A 23,032-nucleotide genomic window follows, 5' to 3' on the forward strand; every position below is an offset into this window, starting at 1 on the left:
AAGGAAAACTGCCCAGCCGGTGTGGCTCAGTGGTTGAACCATGCAGTGGGGATACCAGAGACAACCCCTCCTTCTCCACGCCGTACCCCCAGCCCATAAGGGAAAAAGGAAGCAGGAAAGCATAGATCTGAGTCCCAGGAGGAAGTAGCCTTACCCAGGGATGTCAAGTTCCCGTAATTCTCCAGCATCACACTTCTGTGCAGGGCCCTCTGTGCAGAAGAGAGGCCAGCCCATTCTGCCTGGGTAAAGTGCACAGCCACGTCCTCGAAGGTCACCACCTCCTGAAACAAGAGGTTCCTGCTGTCCCAGAACCAATCCTCTGCCTCAGAGCCAGAGTGTGGGACCCAGGGGACAGTATGAGGGAGGAGTCCTATTAGAGATGGCTAATGAGAAAAGGTGAAAGAATAGGTGTTAGACCATTAAATGGCTATTTCTACAACCAACAACCTGGAACTTTTCTATCAGAAGAGCTTCCTTTGGAACATAAAATGTACTGTTATAAAACATGATAAAACATTTCAGAAAGCCTGGAGTCTCCCATTATTCACCTTCTCAGAGCAAAATCTCTGACTTTATAAATACTGTCCGTCTTTCACTGTTACACCTACAGGTGGGCCATTAGCTTCAGAATGTCCAGACACTCACTCCAGGTGGCATCTCAGGACTGCCTGTTCCCCCTTCACTGCCCCAGTGCTCACTCCGCCCCAAACCTCAAGCCCACACAACAAGAGCAGAGTCATGGTTTGCCATGATGAGCCCTTTGCATCCAGTCCCCATCTGTTGCTTGATTGCTGTGCTGTCTGTGCTCAAGATCACCCAGCAGAGGGAGCCGTGCTGCCTGGGCAGCCTAGCATTCTGCTCCCTGATGTGTCTTCCTCGGAGAATATGCTTCTGGAATCAAACTGCTACTGGGTAGCGCTTTTAGCCTCGTGTCTTTACAGCCCCAACACAATCTGCAATAGCTCTTGCCAACCAAGCCTCCGGGTTTTTTCAGTAGCCATCCTTGCCCCTTCCTGCTGGTCCCAAGTCTATCTTCCCAGAAAGCTCCAGCAACTGGTTAGGCCCTCTATTCACATCTTAGACTTTAGTATCAAATGTGGTTACCTGAACATGTGGTGACTATCCTCCCACTTTCTAACACCTTGACAGATGTACAGATCTGCCCCTTCCACTAGTCCCCATGCCTCACACTCTCTCCTGACCCAACATGTCTGACCCACCAGCTAACACTAATCATCTGCCCCCCTAAACTGGTTCCCTCTCTAATTCACATAAACTAATTCACACGGTAAGTGACAATTTTCTTTCCCTAAGATTCATCCTAGACTAACTCGCCCCCGTCACTGCTCACTTCTGACAGTTGGTAATCAAATTCTGCCCATTTTATTGCCAAAATATTTCTGGAACCGACTCTTCACTATTGTACAATCCGTACAACAGTTCAACAGATGGGGACCTTACACAGCTCCAATTCCAGCTGTCCCATACTGAATCCATCCTCTGCCAGCACATACAATGATCTACTTTAAATGACAACCTGACCCACTCAACTGAATGATTTAATAAGTCACCACTAACTACAATAGTGGTTCTCAAAGTGTGGTCCCCAGGGCAGCAGCACCTGATAACTTACTGGAAAGGCACACTGGCAGGCCCCATCCGAGAGTAAATGTTCCATCAATGAACCCTCCAGGTGACTGTGATGCACACTACATCTGAGAAACCTGGACTAGAAGATAAAGTCCAAGCTTAGGAAATTGAGATGTATCAGGTGACCAGTGGACAGTGAGGGGGAGGCATAAGACTGTACACAGGGAAACTAGCTGGGAAGGTCCTCAAACAAAATCCCAGAGAAGAACAAACCTTGAAGGAAGGCAATGTAAAATATGGGACAAGTGGAAGAGGTAGCAGGCAGAAGCAATCGGACCTGGTGACTCTCTGGAAGCGGTACCCAGGAAGAAGTGTCAATAGCATGCAGCAATCTAAAAAGTGAGTGGTCAGGACTTGGAGACGGTGGTACCGGTGACTCTCCAGTACGTACGGAAGATCAGAAGTGGGGTGAGCTACAAGGAAGACAATGTGTATCAGAAACAGTCAGGCAGAGGCACCTGCCAGATGTCAGAAATCCAGGACTGGCACTTGGGATATGGTTCATGCTAAGTTATTGGGTAAATAAGTCCCGAGAAAGACATGGTAAGTAAAGCAGTACCCAGCAACTCATCAGTCTCAGAGTGAAATACAAGTCAAAACAAAAATGTCCTTGTCCCACAAATGTAAGGTCCTGAATGTTCATGTTACAAATGAAGTCAATTAAGATGCAAAGAGGTTAAGTGACTGGTCAAGGCCACTGAGGCCTGATGGGATTCCTAAGTTCAGGTGCCCTGTCCTAGTGCACAGTTTTCCTGTCAGAGCCCAGCCTTGCCTTAGCCAATACCGACCTCAAGGAGGATATGTTACCCTTGATTCTGAAGCCCTAACTTCTGTCGTTAGGAGGATAAATGATATAAGCTCCTTCATTCTTGTCTTCTTCCTGCCACCCTTCTGTCACCACTTCCCAAGAACCTTGCAACCAGATACCTACACCACTAGCCCGAGTCCCCCATTCTCACAGATCCTTCTAAACCTGGGGACCCTCCAGTGTGGAAGAGGCTACAATTCCACTTGCCAGGACACTCTCTCCAGCCATTGCTTGGTGGGCTTCTAGCTGCTCAGCCCCTCACCATCATTGGCTTTTCCCCCAGCGTCCAGTTGGAGAGAATCAACGGGGGATCTTCCTACTGCTTTGGCTCCAAGAATTTTGCCAGAATCATCCCTCTCATCATTTCCTTCAAATCACGTCTCTCAAAGGTTGACCTGAGGAATTAACAGCTCACCTGGTACCAGGCTTTCAGGGGCATGGCTGCCATCACCTGGGCTCCTTCTCAGTGAAGGGCAGGGGCTGAGGGAAGAAGCAAAGAGAACCAGAGTAAGCCTTGCCCAGTCAAAGGCTCTCCTTAACACCAACAAATCTGCCAATAACCGCAGCAATCATTTACTAAACGCCCACTGGGTAGGTGGTATATACATATTTCTGATGCCCTTGGGCATCAAAACCTATACTGCCAACATCAAGCAATGCTCTGTCCTAGGTAGGACATGAATACAGGGGGAACTTGAGTACACAAAGAGCAAAAAAACTAGCAGCAACACCTAACAAGAGGAAACTCAGACCTTCATTGTAAAAACTATTTTACTGGGAAACATAAAAGGTTAAAGAAAATAGAAACAAATACCATGCTTTTTGGGTGAAATATAGGCACCCTCTCACTCAATAGCCACAATAATCTTCTGAACCTTTTCTTTTTCCCAAATGAGAAAACAAGGCTAAGTGAATAATTTTCTCTACCAAGGTCACTCAGTCAGTGGATGGATGAGTTGGAGGCAGAACTCCAATCTGCCAATTCCAAAAGTCATGCTTTTAATAACTACATTCAGTTGCTCCCAATCTAATCCCAACAGGATTTCTCTTAGAACCTGATAACACGACTCTAAGGTAAATATGGAAAATAAATGAGTAGCCAAGAAATTCAGAATAAGAGTCTGAGTAAGTCTTCCTTTTCTTGGGTCTCCAGGCAGGCATCTTTTTTGTTCATCGTCCCATTCAAAGGACCTTGAAAGGCCAACTCAACATTCCAAAATGTAGTAGCTGTTACTTTAATTATATCCCCTATGAACATTGTGTATTCTCATTAAGTAGTCATATTCTACCAAAAGGCCAGCACCTTCCCTAAGAAAACTCATTGCAAGGTGTAATTTCCTGCTAAGCTCATCTGTGCCACCCTTATTCCTGGTCTAGCCATTCTAGCCTTCTTTCAGTTTCTTCTGCTATGCTAATTCAGGACCTCTGTACCTGGATGAGACCTTAGAGCCTTTGTAACGGATTCTGGCCACCTGCAATACTCCCCAGCAGCCGGAACCCCTCTTCAGCTAGGTAATGCCAACTCAGCCTTCAGGTCACCCTCTCCAGACCAGGTCAGGTCCCCTGTTACACACTCCACTAGTACTGTATTCCCTCCCCTGTGTACCATGTCTCCCATGTTTGAGATGACACACTGATGTGTGCTTTCTTCGTTCAACAAACATCTACTGCATACATTCCAGCCCAAGTGTGAGAGAGTGGAAAGAGAAAAAAAGGTGATCCCTTTCCTCGCTGGGCTTGGTCTAGAGGACTAAAGGACACACATATATTAATCCAAGATTATCATAAATAACTTTAAGATCACATTTGTGACTAGTGTCCGGGAGAATCTATTCTAAATGATAAGACTGAGCAGGAATTGGCTTGATTAAAAGGAAAATCTTTACAAAAGTGACAGCAAGTGCAAAAGCTCGTCCTAGAAGTGAAAGTCTGCAGCTGAGCCAGGGGGGAGTGTGCTGCAACACGAGGGGAAGCAGCGCAAGGGACCAAGCCACGCAGGCCTCGCGCACGTTGAGGACTTGGTCTTCGACCTAAAAGCAACCGGCTGCAGCGACGCGGTTAGGACCAGAGGGGTGAGATGATCAGAGGTGATTAATATCTAACTTCCCATTAAACTGAAAGCTCCCCGAGGCCGGGACCCACACCCGTCTCATTCCTAGCTGCATCCCGGGAACCCAGAACAGCGACTGGGCATTTAGCTGCTCAACCATTAGTTCGCGCAATGCGCAGAGGGACTCTGTGGCTGTGCCCGGCACGCAGCGCGTCTCCTTCCATCCACAGCCTCCATTCCCCAAAGCCGCTGGGAGCGAGGGCACCCGGGGCGAGCGGGCCTGGCTCGCAGGCAGTCTCCGACGCCTTCCGCCGCGGCAGCAGGGGCAAAGGCGGCTGCCTTCTCTAAGGGTGAAAGGAGCGCTCCTAGCAGCGACTCCCAGGTGACAAACCCAACACTCACCTCCGACAAGGCGCCGTGGCCGGCGTGACCGGAAGTGCGTCACCCCGAGCGCGCCGCCCAGGCCGCACGTGCTTCCTCTCTAGGATGCCATTGCGCGCAGCTCGGTGGTTCTCTGGCGCCGCTCCCAGCGCAGGGCTTCTTACCCTGGGACCCTCAGGGACCTTGAGTAGGTGAGCAAGTTTATGGTCGTTTTCGCTCATCTCTAACCGAAACAGCATTTCCTTCAATTTCGTGTTGGCAACAAACCACGGTAGTATCAGTAGTACCTGTGATTTTTGTCAGAGAATCACAGATGTTTTCATCGCATTACAGTTGATGTAGATGCAGTATCTCAAAATACGGGTCATTCTTATCAAGGTTATTCTTATCAATAATTTGCCGACATAAGAAATGCCCAAACCTGTAAGAATTTCTATGAGTTTATTTGAGCCAAACCAACAACAGAACAGTTTGCCGGGAAGCAAAATCTCAACGGATTGAGAAATGGCAGTTTTGCACCTTATTTTATACACTAGAATCAAAGGAGAAGATGGGGGGGGGGGGGGGGGGGGGGGTATGAAATCCATTGGTAGATTAGGGAGACAGGAGAAAGCAAAGCAGGGAAATCTGAGATTGAATAAAAAGCACACCAAAAGGTTGCAGGTTTGATTCCCAGTCAGGGCATATACAGGAGGCAACTGATCCATGTTTTGCTCTTTCTCCCTTCCTCTCTCTCTCTCTCTCTCTAAAAATCAATACTGTAAACATATCCTTGGGTGAGGATTTAAAAAAAAGTTTTAAAAAATAACAAGCGAAATGAAAAAATATCTAGTACATGGATACTATGTTCATTGACTGAACTACTCAATGTTGTTCTCCCCAAATTGATCTATATATTCAAAGCAATCCAATCAAATCCCAGCAAGACCTTTTGTAGAAATCAACAAGCTGATTGTATGTCAATCATACAATGAAGCTGAAAAAAACAACAACAAAAAACAGCAGTGGAAAAAGGAGGGCTATATTGTGTGATGGTTAGAGCATGGGCTCTGAAGCCAGGCCGCCTGGGTTTGAATCTTTGATAAGTAAGCACCACAAAATGTACTGGTTATTAGTATTCATTAAAGGACCGCTATGGAAAATTAAAGACTAACATCTTGTTGAGGAAGCAACAACTGGAACTAAAGACACTTCATTCAAGCAACTTCCACTGATTCTTTATCTGAATCACTTTGGTGTCTGCAGAATCATAAGTCCATTATTAAAAGTTAGCCCCCAGAGGCCTCCAGATAGATGCAAGCACGGGTCCCAGACAGAGACCTGGAGGTGGGAACCACAGCACAGGGAACTCTTTATCTGAAGCACAGAGCATGGAGGCTGGCACCCTCCTCTCCTTCTAACTTGGCCCCAAGCAGTACTGGGCACAGGAATGTAGAATGAATTATAACCAAGAAAAAAATCAAGGTTTAGGGAGTTTTAATAAGGCCACAGCGATCATAGTCCAGCATGGGTGGAATGAGGATGAACAATCTTCAAACACTTGAACAGCCTGACTCTGTGCTGAGTAATATTAAACAGCAGTCCTGAAGGTCAGCTACTTTTGCACAGCACAATGGTGACATCTAGTGTTAGCAAGATCAATCTCAGCACTGCAATTTACCTGAACTTTAGAGAAACAGGGTCTTGGTGTCTTACTTCCTCTCAGGATTCTCTCTGAAGGGCCAATTTTTTTTTCCCAATTTGTAATTTATTAACAATTGCTCTTTTATTTTTCACATTTTTGAAATAACTGATATACATAAACTGGACATTTTAATTTTTTTCATTGAAACAGTTGACATATAACATTGTGTAAATTTAAGGTGTACATGTTAATTTGATGCATTTATATATTATAATATGACTGCTACTGTGACAATAATTAACACCTCTACCACATTACATAATTATCATTTTTTTAGTGTTGGAATAATTAAGTTCTAGTCTCTTGGCAAGTTTAAGGATTGTAATACAATATTGTTTTCTACAATCACTATGCTATGCAGATAGATCTCTAGGATTTATTTACTATTGGTTGCAAGTTTGTACCCTTAAACAACATCTGTCTTTTCCCCCCACCTGGAGTGGACATTTTTAAGAGTGTAAGATTTGGTGAGTTTTAACCAGCAGAGAACAAAATAGACAAAAATCTGTCTTCATAGAGCTTGCATTCTTAGTGGCCAAAATTATGTCACATGGCTACTCCCACCAGCAGAGAAATCTGGAAGGCAAGTGTTTAGCTTTCTGGTGTCCTTAGTAGAAAAGAGGATGGAAGGGTGTAGAAAGAGCCAAACTGTAGTTTCTGCCACTATGATACTGGGGAGCAGACTCAAAATGTATCAATGTTTTTGTACACAAGTTAGGGTTAAAACATGTTTCAGAAGTATTGACATGTCTATTCCTTAAACTAGACCTATTTATTATTAATACTAGAGGCCCAGTGCATGAAATTCGTGCACTCGCGGGGGGGGGGGGGGGGGTGTCCCTCAGCTCAGCCTGTGCCATCTTGCAGTCTGGGAGCCCTTGGGGATGTCCAACTGGCAGGGAACGGGCCTAAGCCAGCAGTCAGACATCCTTAGCACTGCTACAGTAGCAGGAGAGGCTCCAGCCACCACCACTGCCAGCTGTGAGCCCGGCTTCTGGCTGAGCTGTGCTCTCCCTGTGGGAGTACACTGACCACCAGGGGGCAGCTCCTGTGTTGAGCATCTGCCCCCTGGTGGTCAGTGCATGTCATTCTGCCCTTTGGTTGATTTGCATATTAGCCTTTTATTATATAGGATTAATTTATTAACATATTGTTTATAACTTAGATGTCTTATTTGGTGGCATGTAAAGAGATCCCCCAGCACAAGACCCTGGCCCACAGGGCATCTCCAGTCAATATTATCTTGGCATCAATAAGGTACACCCTGTGGATCCTCAAGTATTGCTTACCAAGCATGCTAAACTCCACCGGCTGCGAGTTTGACATGCTTGGTTAGACCATTCATTAGTTTGGGTCTCTTTCATTGGCTTGCTGTAAAGGTTCTCTGTGTTTCTAGCTCAGCAGGCTTTGCTAGCTTCTCGAGATGTTAGAGCCTCTTTGTTTTCCAAAGTCCCCTTGATAGAAAAAAATAGTCTTACTAGATAGGATGAGCGGAACTGCTCATCTGGCCCACAATAGATCCATTCATGCTGAGTCAGTAGCAAATCACAGTTTACAGAAACCTCTCTAAAATTCCCGGGACTTTCCATCAGGATACACTTCCCAGAGGAAGCTCCATCCGAGCACTGATTCTCAAACTCAACTGCACATGGGAATCACCTGGGAAGATTTTTAAAAATATGATGCCTGGATCCTGGCCCCTACAGCAGTGATTCTCAATTGGGCGATTTGCTCCTCCCACCAGGTAACACTTGGCAATGTCTTTTGGTCATTTCAATTGGGAGAGGGTTCAACTGGCATCTAGTGTGTAGGGCCCAGAGATGGTGCTAAAATCCCGCAATGCAGAGGAAAGCCCCCCATGGCAAAGGATTGTCTAGTCTCAAAGGTCAGTAGGGCCATGGTTGAGAAACCCTGTTAAAGATTCAACTCTCTAAAGGTTCGGCCTCAGCATCGGATTTTTATTTATCTCTATTTTTAATATATTTTTATCGATTTTAGAGAGAAAGGAGAGAGGAGAGTGAGAGAGAAACATCATGTGAGAGAGAAACACCAATCGACTGCCTCCCGCACACACCCAGACTGGGGATTGAGCCCGAAACCTAGGCACATGCTCTGGCCGGGAATCGGTTTGTCTGCCTGCCGCAAAGAAAGCCAAACTAATGAGACAGGTGCTGGTGCAAAATGAAAGAGGTTAATTCAGGTGCCACATACCTGAGAGAATGGTGGACTCCCGTCTCAAAGACCATCCCCCTTCCTGCTCAAGCCTGTGGTTCTTTTTAAAAAACTTTTTTATTGATTGATTTTAGAGAGAGAGGAAGGGAGAGAAACATCGATTTGTTGTTCCATTTATTTATGCATTCATTGGTGTATCTGGACAATGCTCTAATTAACAGAGCTACTCGGCCAGGGATAGGGAGGGGAGGGCTTTTTTTCTATACAGTTATCTTGCCAGCTTTTGGGGGGCCCTTGAGCCCTGTCCATTCATCTTTCTAGCTTTTGGCCGCTAAGTGTAAGAACATACACACACAAACACACACAAGAAAAACACACACACACACATACACACACACACACACACACACACACACTATCTTGGCCAATGGAGGAGACTCCCCAGAGCTCCCTGACTGTCTCTGGTAGTGGGGTGGGGGATGCCAACAGCCCTCAGCCCTCCTCCAGAAGCTGGACATAGAACCCACACATCTGGAGGAGCCTTTTGGAGTCCACAGGGCACCCCTAGATCTAGGCGTGGCCACATCCTCTGCCCAGCCCCCGTGCCTGGCTTGCCCCTCCAAAGTTGCCAGCCAGGCCTACACTCCAACTGACAACTTAAGGTAACACTAGGAGTTGCACGTGGGAGAAGCACCTTCTTTGCAAGTGAACCCCTGCTGCTACTCTGTAGAGGTCAGGTTCTTCTTTGGGGGGACCTCCAGGAAGGGCCGCCACAGTTGCACAACTGCAGAGGGCACTGTTCACATAGAACACAATGTGAATGCTACTTCCTGGTCCATGGCCCCCAAAGTAAATGTCTACATTCACCAGATTGACTAGACTTTAAATCAGACCCTTGGAAATATTTTTGCCAAATGAATATATCCAACTAGCTCTAAAAGTATATTTATTCTGATATAGTTATTTATATTGTCTCAGATAATGCTAAGGAGAATATGTTTTATATTATATATACAACATATGTATATGTGTGTTTATATATAAAATTTTTATGAAAATGGTATCATACATACCAACCTGCAGCTGTCTTTTTTCATTTAATTTTCTATATTGCCCATTTCACAGGTCCAGACATGTCGCTGTTATTCCATTTAGCAACTGCAGAGTGTTACACTGCATGGCACTGGTGGACTTAAAGAACAGCTGCTTATTGAATGCGAGTGGAGTGAACACAGGCATTTCTGGAACATGACACACTAAAAGCACAAAATGGATGAGAATCTACAAGGATAAGAGCATGAGAAAGATGAAAACAGATGAGAGATGTCAATACAGTTTGGGAAGCTGGAAAGGGATAGAGATGGTAACCAGGGAAAACTGGAAGCCTTGCATGGGAGTGGAGTAGGGGGGAGGATGGTTAGGACTCATGTCTAATACCAGGAAGTAAGTGGACTCACTTTGGGGGGGCCTCCAGGAAAGGCTCAGGAACTAGGCGTCAGATACAGTACTTTGCAAGGCCGAGACAGCCAAAGGGGGAGATATAAGGAGCAATTAGACTTGCAGATCCCATCCCCACAAGCACAGCCCAGAGACTTCTCCCAAGCCCTGTAACACAGGAGGTTTATTCTCTGGAAGAAAATAGCAAAGGGCCAGATTAAAGCAGAGGATTTACGTGTAGTAAAACAAGAAGATGAATGAAAGTCTGCACACTGAACAGAGAAGCACCACAGTGCCTCACCACGGCCCAGCCCTATTCTCCCACCTGGCTCTCAAACACTATCAACCAGGCTTTATACTCTCTGCATGGAAGCCTGGAAGACCCTTCTTGAGAGGCAACAAATAACCCCAGGTAAACCTACAGACATCTGGGGTAGAGATCTATCAATTAAAATCCAACAGTCTTATTTTTTTTAAATATATTTTTATTGATTTCAGAGAGGAAGAGAGAGAAACATCAGTGGTGGGGGAGAATCATCGATCGGCTGCCTCCTGCACACCCCACACTGGGGATTGAGCCCACAACCCCGGGCACGTGCCCTGACCGAGAATCGAACCGAGACCTCCTGGTTCATGGGTGGATGCTCAACCACTAAACCATGCTGGCCAGTCGCCAACAGTCTTCTTTACTACAAAGGCCTGGGTGTGAATCTAAGGTCTCAAGCGTGGCCATGCCTATGGGTAGCTTGAATGTAATATAAATAAAAAGAAGTTGATGATGCTCCAATCAACTGACCCACACCAGCCAGGGTCCCAAGTAGGACTTTTAACTGTTTAAAAGGCTTTGTTGTGTGGGTCTTGTGTTTCCCTCCTCACTGTCCCACAAAGGCAAGTGTTACTCTTCTGCAGCAGCTGTGGGTCATGGAGACCTACGGCAAGACTTGCCAAAGATCTGACAGCAAATAAGTGACCTGGGTCAGAATAGCACCTACACTGACCTCTTTCTCCACATGCATCAGACTGGGAAAATACCAGGAAAACAATGCAAGAGCACGAAGAAATCACCAGCAAATTTAAACACCAGCAAATGAACAGAAAATATAAAGTTTATCCAGTATATATAGTATATACAACATCAAGTATATCTAAGTTTTTAGTATGTCCAGATTTTTTAAAAATGATTTTCTTTTTAAAAATATTTGTTATTGATTTCAAAGAGAGGAAAGAAGAGAGAGAGAGAGAGAGAGAGAGTAAAATGATTTTCTTTTAAAAAATATTTGTTATTGATTTCAAAGAGAGGAAAGGAGAAAGAGAGAGAGAGAGAGAGAGAGAGATAGGAACATCAATGATGAGAGAGAATCATTGATTGGCTGTCTTCTACAGGCTCCCTACTGGGGATTGAGCCCACAACCCAGGCATGTGCCCTGACTGGGAATCGAACTGTGACCTCCTGGTTCATGGGTCAATGCTCACTGCTGAGCCTCTGACCTCCAAAAGTTATATATGATCTAAACTACTTTTCAAGCAGAGAACCCTTACATTTTAGAACTGGGAAGAAACTTAAATATTATCAGTACATTTATTCTCAAGCTATTTGGTCTCAAAGAGTTTTTGTTTATGTGGGCATGTTTGAATAGGGTTTAGAAGGCTGAATAGAAGTTTTTAAGATGGAATGGGGGTAAGGTGGAGAGGAGAACATCTAGAGAAAACAGGTATAGAGGAATGGAGTGTGAAAAGACATTCTTCTATCACTAACAGGACGTAAAATTTTGGTAAGATATTTATACTTCCTGACTCTAAGTTCAACTCAAATAAGAACAAATAGTGACACCCATGTGGCAAATAAAATTAATGGGTTATGAAACACCTTTCAAGGAAAAAATGACACCTTCACACCCAGAAGGTAAATGCTACCACAACTCAGGTGAGATGTGCTCTTAGAAAAGGCACTTGGAACAGTTTATCCCAATGTTGATTCTGGTTTTGGCTACATGGAGTCTCATTCATTCTTACTCCTGACCTTGACCCATAGCTATAATTAGTTTTTCACAGAACTGGACCAGCAGGATGTGGAGGGGGCGGGGAATAATTCATGGACTCCCAATGGACAATATGCTAAATGACTGTCAGGAAGAGAGGAGCAAACCTATGATCTCAAAATAATTCCTTGGTCATTTGCATCCAGCATAAATCTAGATTTTAATGAGACATGTGATTTAGAAATAAATGGGGATAGTATCTGCATAATAGTTTTTGGTATTAAATTATTTAATATGACTATTAAGCATGTTTCTGCAAAAACCTTCCCATACCATACTGCTAGAATTATGCCATTCCCTTCATCAAAAGTTATAACATTCCTACTGAGTAAAATATAATTTTAAAATGCCCCTGATCTTATATTCAGATTTCCATATATTTGGCTTCATAATACCCTGCCATACCTTGACTTTTGAAAAAAATTTAGATGTAATTGGCACATAACATATTAGTTATTCCCAGCCTTTTTTACTATTTCTCTGCAGAAACCCTCTTCTTTAGCAAAATTAAATTGCTCAGTATCCCCAAAACATGCTATACCATGTGATCAGTGACCTTTTTTGGGGGAGGGGGTACAGTGAACTTTATTGATAGTGCATGACAAGGTAGGGCTCCCCAAGCCCCTCCCCTCCTCAGGGGGTCTGGGATGGAAACTGTGGAAGTCAGGAGATTCTCGGTGTATTGAAGGACCGATTTGAGGCATGGACTCTCCAGCAGCTGAGGGTCTCTCTTCCTCTCACTGGGTCTGGTGGTCCAGGGGGCTCTTACTCCTTGGAGGCCATGTGGACCATAAGGTCCACCGCCCTGCTGCTGTAGACAAATTCACTGTCATACCAGGAAATGAGTTTGACAAGTGGTCCTTGAGGGCAATACCAGCTCCAGCATTGAAGGCGGATCCACTGTGTCCTTGTTAAAGTCGCAAGAGACAACCTGGTCCTCAGTATAGCCCAGAATGCCCTTAAGGCAGCGGTTCTCAACCTGTGGGTCGAGACCCCTTTGGCGGTCGAACGACCCTTTCACAGAGGTTGCCTAAGACCATCCTGCATATCAGATATTTACATTACGATTCAAAACAGTAGCAACATTACAGTTATGAAGTAGCAACGAAAATAATTTTATGGTTGGGTCACAATATGAGGAACTGTATTTAAAGGGCCAGAAGGTTGAGAACCACTGCCTTAAGGGGACCATCTGACGCCTGCTTCACTACCTTCTTAATGTCATCGTATTTGGCAGCTTTCTCCCGGTGGCAGATCAGATCCACACTGACACAGTGGGGGTGGGGACAACAAAGGCCATCCCAGTGAGCTTCCCATTCACCTCAGGGATAATCTTGCTCACAGCCTTGGCAGCGCCAGTAGAAGCAGGGATGATGTTCTGGGCAGCCCTTCAGCCATCACGCCACATGGCCCATCCACGAACTTCTGGGTGGCAGCGACGGCAGGGACTGTGGCCTGAGTCCCTCCATGATGCCAAAGTTGTCATGGATGACCTTGGCCAGGGGGGCCAAGCAGTTGGTGGTACATGAGGCAGTGCTGACAATCTTGAGGGAGTTGTCATACTTGTCATTGTTCACACCCATCACAAACATGGGGGCATCCGCAGAAGGGGCAGAGATGATGACACTCTTGGCTCCACCCTTCAAGTGAGCCCCAGCCTTCTCCGGGGTAGTGAAGACACCGGTGGACTCCACAACATACTCAGCACCAGCATTACCCCATTTGATGTTGGCAGGACTCGCTCCTGGAAGATGGAAATGGACTTTCCATTGAGGACAAGCTTCCCGTTCTCAGCCTTGACTGTGCCTTTGAACTTGCCATGAGTAGAGTCATACTGGAACATGTACACCATGTGTTTGAGGTCAATGAAGGGGTCACTGATGGTGACAATATCCACTTTGTCAGAGTTAAAAGCAGCCCTGGTGACCAGGCACCCAATATGACCAAATCCATTCACTCTGATCTTCACCATCATGTCTGAGGGTTGCAGCTGGCACTGCACAGGAAGACGCGGCTGACGAACAGGAGGAGCAGAGAACCGATTGCTGACCTTTTATAAGGATGATGTTCTCACGATCTCACCCCATACATGGCTAGGCTACGAGATAAATTTTCCTCTGCAGACCTCTCTTTTTATTTTTTATGTTAATATAAATAATAACATTTTTAAAAGCAATTCAAGTTTCTTGACTTTATTAGGAAATAACAGTAATAATGATTTGGTATTGTGTACTGAAGATAATAGTAAGGCTATCTAGACTGAGTCATATCCACTTATTTACATTCTACCCTTTAAAGTGTACTTATAGGATTTAGATTACCTGTGAACTAATCTATGCAGTATTAATAAAATATAAAATAGAGTACCCCATGTTTAAGAAATGACCATTGTACTTGAGGAAGAAAAGCACCTTAATTGGTGATGAGAATTTATTTATACTGTAGCTTCACATATCTTGTTGAACCAGGTTTTCTGTGGGTGGGTTCATTTGATTACACTGTGTGGTTAGGAATTTTGCACCTGCTGTGAGCAAAGCATCAAAGTTCCTTCTTAAAGACTGAACAAAGGTTCATTCATTCATTCCTTTCCCAAGCTTTCACTTAGCATCTTCCATGTGCCAGGCACTGTGAAAAAAGGTGGCCCTTCCTAAAAGGACTCCCCACCATTAGTTGGTGAGTAACAACCAACCACATAGCTTCAGTGTTATACAATAACTGTTCATTTCTCAGGTATCTGGGGTGGTTGCCTAGACAGTTCTGCTGATTTTGGTTGGGTGCCTTGGGTTTGGGGGGTGGCTGCGCTGATCTAGGATAGCCTCATTATGATAATTCAACTCTGCTTTATGTGTCTCTCACCCTCATGGCAGTGGCTTAGACACAAGAGGAAGAGCACGCCTAACCGCACAAGGGATTTTTATGCCTCTGCTTAAAAATGTCCTATTGATCAAAGCGAGTTTCATGGCTAAGACCAGAATCAGACTCATGGCACAGGGCATGAATACAAAAACAGGAGAATTGGGGAGGTCACTGCAATCTATCACAGGCTCTAAATAGTTAGACCTGGGGCACCTAACTCATGCTGACTTGAGCTGAACCTTGAAAGAGATGGTAGTTAGCTAAATCATAAAGAAGGGGAGGTGCTTTTCTCAGATCAACCCACCAGACCTAATAATTTAGAAGATTGTAAGTACTCCTGCATTTTTGCTTCATACAATGTATATACCCTCCACCTATAAACTTTCCCCCCATTTCCTATCTGGAATTTGGGCGTGAGTCCTAGATATGCAGCAGCCTTCTTATGACCATGAGGCAATAGACAGCAGATTGAAGTTCTACAGAAAGATGGCATCTAACAGCATCCTTGAGTCACAGCAACAACTCCAACCGAGCACCTGTAGCCTTTTTGTCATCTGGGTCAGCATCCAGGAATCCCTGCAAAATCCTCTGCAGAACCACCCTGCCCTTCAGTGTTTCAGGCTCCACCACTACCTTCCTTTCTTCCTTCAATCAAAACTCCTGTTTCTTTGGCCAAGCTGATTCCAAAGGCTTCACATCCTTAGCAGAAGTGGTGATACTATTTATCTCCAGGATGGCTTAAAGTCTAGAATTTCAGGTGCTCTGGATAAGGCAACACCCCTGCCCTGGCCTCCACATCATCATTGCTATGAGTAAAGACGGGGCACCTTAGACTCTCCTGGCAAATAATTCACAGCCCCAGGTATTCACAGTTTAGCCACCAACATCTACTTTGAAATCATCATTATCCATTATCATTATCATTATTCCCTTTATCCTGGTTTATGTGAGTCACACAAGTAGCCCAGGATCCTAGGTCAGTTCCTTATCTCTTGCATTTCACCCCAAAGGGCCCCTTTAACCTGGAGAGTTGGCTATCTTCCCTATCTACAATTCCTTTCCTCTCATCATATTTTCATGCTACGACTCCACAGAATATCCTCTTGTCAAGGTCATTAATGATATCCATGTTGCTTTAACCAATGGTCAATATACAGTCTTTATCCTTCTTAATCTTTCAGAAGCTTTTAACACAACTGATTATTTCTTTCTCCTCGAAACATCTTCTTGCTTTCCAGAACACCACACTCACCTATTTTCCTCTTAACTTGCTGATGACTCATTCTTGGTTTTCCCTGTCCCCTTCTCTATCTTCTCGAGTGTTCTCATCCAGCTTCATTGCTCTACATACCATTCTAGGTTGATGACTCTTAAATGTATATCCCCAACCTGGACCTTTGCTCTGCACTCTAGACTTATATATCCAACTGCCTCCTCAATGATAATTCAACTCTGCTTTATGTGTCTCTCACCCTCATGGCAGTGGCTTAGACACAAGAGGAAGAGCACGCCTAACCGCACAAGGGATTTTGATGCCTCTGCTTAAAAATGTCCTATTGATCAAAGCAAGTTTCATGGCTAAGACCGGAATCAGACTCATGGCACAGGGCATGAATACAAAAATAGGAGAATTGGGGAGGTCACTGCAATCTATCACAGGCTCTAAATAGTTAGACCTGGGGCACCTAACTCATGCTGACTTGAGCTGAACCTTGAAAGAGATGGTAGTTAGCTAAATCATAAAGAAGGGGAGGTGCTTTTCTCAGATCAACCCACCAGACCTAATAATTTAGAAGATTGTAAGTACTCCTGCATTTTTGCTTCATACAATGTATATACCCTCCACCTATAAACTTTCCCCCCATTTCCTATCTGGAATTTGGGCGTGAGTCCTAGATATGCAGCAGCCTTCTTATGACCATGAGGCAATAGACAGCAGATTGAAGTTCTACAGAAAGATGGCATCTAACAGCATCCTTGAGTCACAGCAACAACACCAACCGAGCACCTGTAGCCTTTTTGTCATCTGGGTCAGCATCCAAGAATCCCTGCAAAATCCTCTGCAGAACCACCCTGCCCTTCAGTGTTTCAGGCTCCACCACTACCTTCCTTTCTTCCTTCAATCAAAACTCCTGTTTCTTTGGCCAAGCTGATTCCAAAGGCTTCACATCCTTAGCAGAAGTGGTGATACTATTTATCTCCAGGATGGCTTAAAGTCTAGAATTTCAGGTGCTCTGGATAAGGCAACACCCCTGCCCTGGCCTCCACATCATCATTGCTATGAGTAAAGACGGGGCACCTTAGACTCTCCTGGCAAATAATTCACAGCCCCAGGTATTCACAGTTTAGCCACCAACATCTACTTTGAAATCATCATTATCCATTATCATTATCATTATTCCCTTTATCCTGGTTTATGTGAGTCACACAAGTAGCCCAGGATCCTAGGTCAGTTCCTTATCTCTTGCATTTCACCCCAAAGGGCCCCTTTAACCTGGAGAGTTGGCTATCTTCCCTATATACAATTCCTTTCCTCTCATCATATTTTCATGCTACGACTCCACAGAATATCCTCTTGTCAAGGTCATTAATGATATCCATGTTGCTTTAACCAATGGTCAATATACAGTCTTTATCCTTCTTAATCTTTCAGAAGCTTTTAACACAACTGATTATTTCTTTCTCCTCGAAACATCTTCTTGCTTTCCAGAACACCACACTCACCTATTTTCCTCTTAACTTGCTGATGACTCATTCTTGGTTTTCCCTGTCCCCTTCTCTATCTTCTCATTCTTCTCGAGTGTTCTCATCCAGCTTCATTGCTCTACATACCATTCTAGGTTGATGACTCTTAAATGTATATCCCCAACCTGGACCTTTGCTCTGCACTCTAGACTTATATATCCAACTGCCTCCTCAATATTCCATTTAAATATCCAACAGCCATCTTGAACTTAATACATCCAAAATTAAACTCCCAATTTTCAACCCCAAACCCATTTCTTCACATTTTTGAAAATGGCAACCACATTCTTCAGTCAGCCTTGACTCTTCTCTTACTCTCTTCCTTACAGCTGATCCATTGGTGAATTATTTGACTCTACCTTTTTTTAAAAAATGTTTTAATATATTTCAGAATCCACTACCTAAACTTCTACTACCCTAATCCAAGCCACTGGTCTCTTGCCTAGCCTCCTAGCTCCGTGGTCAGCAAACCGCGGCTCGCGAGCCACATGCGGCTCTTTGGCCCCTTGAGTGTGGCCACGAAGTTTCAATCGTACTGTACGTGCGTGCCCGCACGTGGTATTTTGTGGAAGAGCCACACTCAAGGGGCCGCAGTTTGCCGACCACTGTCCTAGCTAATCTTTCAGCTTCTGTCTGTGACCCTCTCTTATGGTTTATTGTCCTCACTATATCCAAAATGATTTCTTTAGGACACAAGTCATTCCTAAACAAATACCTTCCAGTAGCTTCTCATTTCACTATAAATAAGAGTCAAATTCCCACTAATAAGGACTACTGCATTCCTACACAATTGGCCCCACCCTGCCCATCATTACCTCTCAACTTCCTTTTTAAATATCCCCGCCCACCCCTAACTCTGACCGGTCACGCTCACTGTTTTCCTTGTGATGCCTGCCTTATCACCTCTGCACCTGTTGTTCCCTTGCCTGGAATGGTCTTTCCTCAGATATTTTCTTTTTTGTTCTTCTCACTTCCTTCAAGTCCTCCCAAAAATGTTACCTTCCCTGACCCCTCTATTTAAAATGGGGAAAACCCACCCCCCAGTCACAATCTCTGTTTTCTTCTTTCCTTATGTTTCTTCATTGCACTTACCACAAGCTGATATGCTACACATTTTATTGATGTGTTTGTCCCCTACCCAATAGAATGCAAGTTCCACAAAGGCAGAGAATTTTTTTAAAATCCTCACCCTGGGGTATGTTTTCATTGATTTTAGAGAGAGAGGGAAGAGAGAGAAATATCAACGTGGGAGAGAAACTCAATAATTTGCTTCCTGTACACACCCCGACCGAGGATCGAACCCACAACCTGGGTATGTGCCCTGACCAGGAATCGAACCAATGACCTTTCATTATAAAGGACAATGCTCCAACTAACTGAGCCATACCAGCCAGAGGAAGGCAGAGAATTCTGTTTTTGTTCACTGTAATTTTCAGGGCCTAGAGCAGACCCTGATATGTAAAGGTACCCCAAAATATCTTTGGAATTTATTGCACAAAGGAGATTATGATGGAGAGTAGAGAGACACCAGCTCTTAAATGACATGCCAAGGATGAGCTTGTCTAGAATGAGCTCCATTGCAGAGTTTTCATCAGAGAAGGAATAGGAATCAGATCCACACAATGAAAGATCACTCTAGCTACAGGTGCAGCAGAGACTGGAGGGGACAGGACTGGAGCTAGAGGGAATAGTTGAGTCGACAGAAACTCAAGCAAGAAAAAATTGAGAACTTGAGCAAAGACAATGGCTGTGGTTATAAAGAGAAGGGAAGCAAATTAGACATTTAGGAGTAGACAGACCTTGAGGATCATGTGACACACAGATTTACAGTCCACCAAAAGACACCCTTTATCCTTCCCAAATTGCATCATAGATTACCTCTAGTCTTTGGAAGTTTTTGAAAGCTTGGATGTAGAATTCTCAGGTCACGTCCTGGCCTTATTCCAGGTAAGGAAATGATGGTTCAAGTTCCTGAAGCATCAAAGACATACAAGATTGGACTTTATAAGGAACTCCTGGGTCTTTATTCCCCATTTTTTCTCACCCTCTCTGCCCTGTTAAGGGGCCTCAAGAAAGCAAGAACCAAGAAACTTAAAACTGTGTTCACCTTTTCCCTAATCCTGACCTACCTTAATCCAACTTACTCTCCCACTGTTGACACAAATCCTTACCTACCTTAACCCAACTTACTCTCCCACTGTTGGAACAAATACTTCTGATACAGCAATCCATCCTATTGCCAGGGGATCTCATTATAGGTGTCCACCTCCACGGCCCAACTCAAGGAAGCAGGTTCTACTGAAGGCAATTGTCCATTTGATAATAGGATTTATTGCAATCAAGACTGCCTTCCTGACACATTTCTTCAGAAGATACTAATTCCCTAGAATGCAGAGGGTCCAACCTCTACAGCCTGCATATGCTTAGCCAAAGCAGAAAGTCCCAGTCCTCCAGAATCCATTCTCTAAACCCAGCAACTTAGCCAGTACCCTAGTCAGGCCTGATACCAGGCTCTGGTAAGCAGCACAGGGCTGGTGACCAACGTAGAGAGCGTAATGCCACTCAGGTTTCAGCCTGGACATCCACATTGCAGGCCGATGCATACTGAGTTAAGTGAGGAAGGCTAGAGTGACACATGAAAAGGACTCAAGGAAAGCCGACTATTCTTTTAGTGTCACAGGGGACAGGAAAGACACGTAGCCAAGTAAAGCAATGAAGGAACTCTGATCCTAGTACACAAAGAGCTATGGTCTGGGCAAAGGTAGTCTCCCGCACATGCCCTCCCACAGAAGATCCTCCTTGCCCCCTGAGAAAATCAGGCTCTGGCTCAGTGGCTGACCCAGGGTCCCTTTACCCAGACTTAGATGGTAAGGATCCAAGGACAAAGGAGGGAGCACAAAGCTCTGCTGAACAGCACATGAAATACATGCCACCTTTTGTAGGCATTCTTAACTTGGAACCCCTTGAAACTAGACATGATTTTGTGTTTGTATGATGACCAAATATGCATTTTTCTGGAGAGAAGGTCTTCACCTTTCATCAGATTTTCTGAGACTCAAAAATAAAGAGATTGGATCTGTGCAACCTTAACTGTACTTTCCAATATGGTGGCATTAGCCACATTTCAAGTGTACAATGACCACATGGGGCAGTGGCTACTGAATTAGACAGTACAATACATAACATTTCCCCATCACAGAAAGTTCCACTGGACAGTGCTGCCTTAGAGAATTGGTGTTTTCTCTGTGAAATTTCCATGAGAAAGCTTGGATATCAGACACTGGCATTCAAATTTCTTCCTGGTGCTGTGGAATACTGTAGGTCCTTGGGAGCCCAATATCTAAACCTGCTGACTACCACCTAGTAGTGACCAGAAGATGCTTTTCTTTGGCTGCTTGGCATTCTATCAGCATGGATTCCTATCAAGGAAAAGATGGAATCAATTACTTAGGTGATATGAATTATTTAGGGATTATGCTGTGTTTGAGTGACCTCAGATTTGGGCAGGCTTCAAAAAAGCATGAAGAGAACATTAGAAAGGTCTGGATTAAAACTACCACTAAAGCACTGGTTGGTGTTTCTCAGTGGTTAGAGTGTTGGCCCGCACACCAAAGGTTCACATATCTGTGTTGCAGGTTCAATCCCTGACCCCAGTCAGGGCATGTGCAGGAGGCAACCAATTGATGATTTTCTCTTATATCAATGTTTCTCTCTCCCCCCGCCCCCCTCCTCTCTCCCTTCCACCCTCTCTAAAAATCAATGGAAAAATGTCCTCAGGTGAGATTTAGAAAAAGAAAAAAACTATCAGTATTCATCAGCAATTACAAAGATGCTGTTTCTCTCTTTTACTTTTACAGAGGTTAGTAGACACCCCTGTGAGGTCAGCAAGGGCTGGGATTACATGGTGGGACAGGGAATTTTGGCAATTCTTTGCTCTTTATGAATGTTAAATTTCTATTCCTATAATTAGAAAGAGTTCTGCTCTGCATGTTGACAGTTCTCAGTAGCACAATAAAAGGAAATAGACTCAATAGTCCTGCTCCATGATAATGTAGGGACATAGCACTGCTTGATGAATAGGCCTGGACTTTGATCCCAAACCTGGGGTTCAGTCCAGACTTTACACTGTATGCCATAAAATTGGATATATTATTTAGCACAGGGGTCCTCAAACTACGGCCCGTGGGCCACATGCAAATACAAATATTGTATTTGTTCCTGTTTTGTTTTTTTTACTTCAAAATAAGATATGTGCAGTGTGCATAGGAATTTGTTCATAGTTTTTTTTTAAACTATAGTCCGGCCCTCCAACGGTCTGAGGGACAGTGAACTGGCCCCCTGTTTAAAAAGTTTGAGGACCCCTGATTTAGCATCTCTAAGCCTCCATTCTATCATCTGGAAAATGTGGATCATACACCATAAGGTCCTGGGAAAGACTGAATATGATATCCACCTACGTGTGAAGTGCAGTCCCTCACTGATAGCAAGCTCTGAACAAACAGCAGCCGTAACTGTCTTCTTTCACGGTCTTCATGCTCCATCTTACTTACTGGGAATACCCTTTGTTTTGGATACCCTGGATTTTTAATTACTATGAACACCTATTTCTAATGGCTGCTTCCAGCCCAACGTTTCCAATAGTTCTTCCTGATTTATAAATCACAGACTAAAGGGGCTAAGATATGTGGTATTACATGGAAGGTAAGAGATGGGGCAGTTACTTGTACTGAGGATTGTGCTAGTTGCTTCGAAAATTATTGAGATCACTGTATTCCTCCCAGACTTATATGTGATAGGGGATAAATTGGAAACAATCTAAATGTCTAACAATAGAGCACTAGAATATTGGCATATGGTAAATCCTCTCAAAGTAATGTTTTCCATAAATATTTGTTGACATGGGTACATGATTCTGATACAGTGTGAACTGAAAAAATCAAAGCCAACCCTCTCCCATGTCCCTATGTCCCTATGGAAACATGTCAGGAGATGGGTCTAGAATGTGTAGTCATAGCTCTTAACCATAAACAACTTAAATGTCTGTCCATTAACAACATCATGGACAAATCGTGGTATATTCACACAGGGAATATTATCTATATATGTAAAAGGCTAATATGCAAAGTGTCCCCACAGGAGTTTGACCAGGAGACCAGGAGGTCTATTGCTCACTATGACATGCACTGACAACCAGGGGGTGGTGCAGAACG

General features: G+C 44.3%; 1 protein-coding gene, 1 long non-coding RNA gene and 1 pseudogene across 9 annotated transcripts in view; 1 reads left to right on the forward strand and 2 right to left on the reverse strand.

Moving 5' to 3' along the window:
- The window catches only part of ZNF19 (zinc finger protein 19), a 55,653-nt gene that overhangs the window by 2,957 nt on the left and 29,664 nt on the right, over window positions 1-23,032 (reverse strand). The window contains exons 5-9 of one of the 8 annotated variants that reach the window (XM_014529166.1): window positions 4,911-5,176; window positions 2,874-2,938; window positions 1,864-2,063; window positions 1,634-1,729; window positions 155-383 (exon numbers count right to left, since the gene is read on the reverse strand). In XM_014529166.1, coding sequence (XP_014384652.1) covers window positions 155-383; window positions 1,634-1,729; window positions 1,864-2,063; window positions 2,874-2,938; window positions 4,911-5,176 — 856 coding nt within the window. The other 7 variants (XM_014529170.1, XM_014529169.1, XM_005881160.2 and 4 more) reach the window with 7 other exon arrangements.
- Window positions 5,003-10,683, forward strand: LOC102254745. The gene is made up of 3 exons (XR_314446.2): window positions 5,003-5,080; window positions 8,166-8,317; window positions 9,871-10,683. It is a non-coding gene; the product is annotated as an uncharacterized LOC102254745 (long non-coding RNA).
- Window positions 12,836-14,319, reverse strand: LOC102254462 (annotated as a pseudogene).

This window comes from Myotis brandtii, unplaced genomic scaffold, assembly GCF_000412655.1.
Source record: "Myotis brandtii unplaced genomic scaffold, ASM41265v1 scaffold670, whole genome shotgun sequence".
NCBI classification, from domain to species: domain Eukaryota; kingdom Metazoa; phylum Chordata; class Mammalia; order Chiroptera; family Vespertilionidae; genus Myotis; species Myotis brandtii.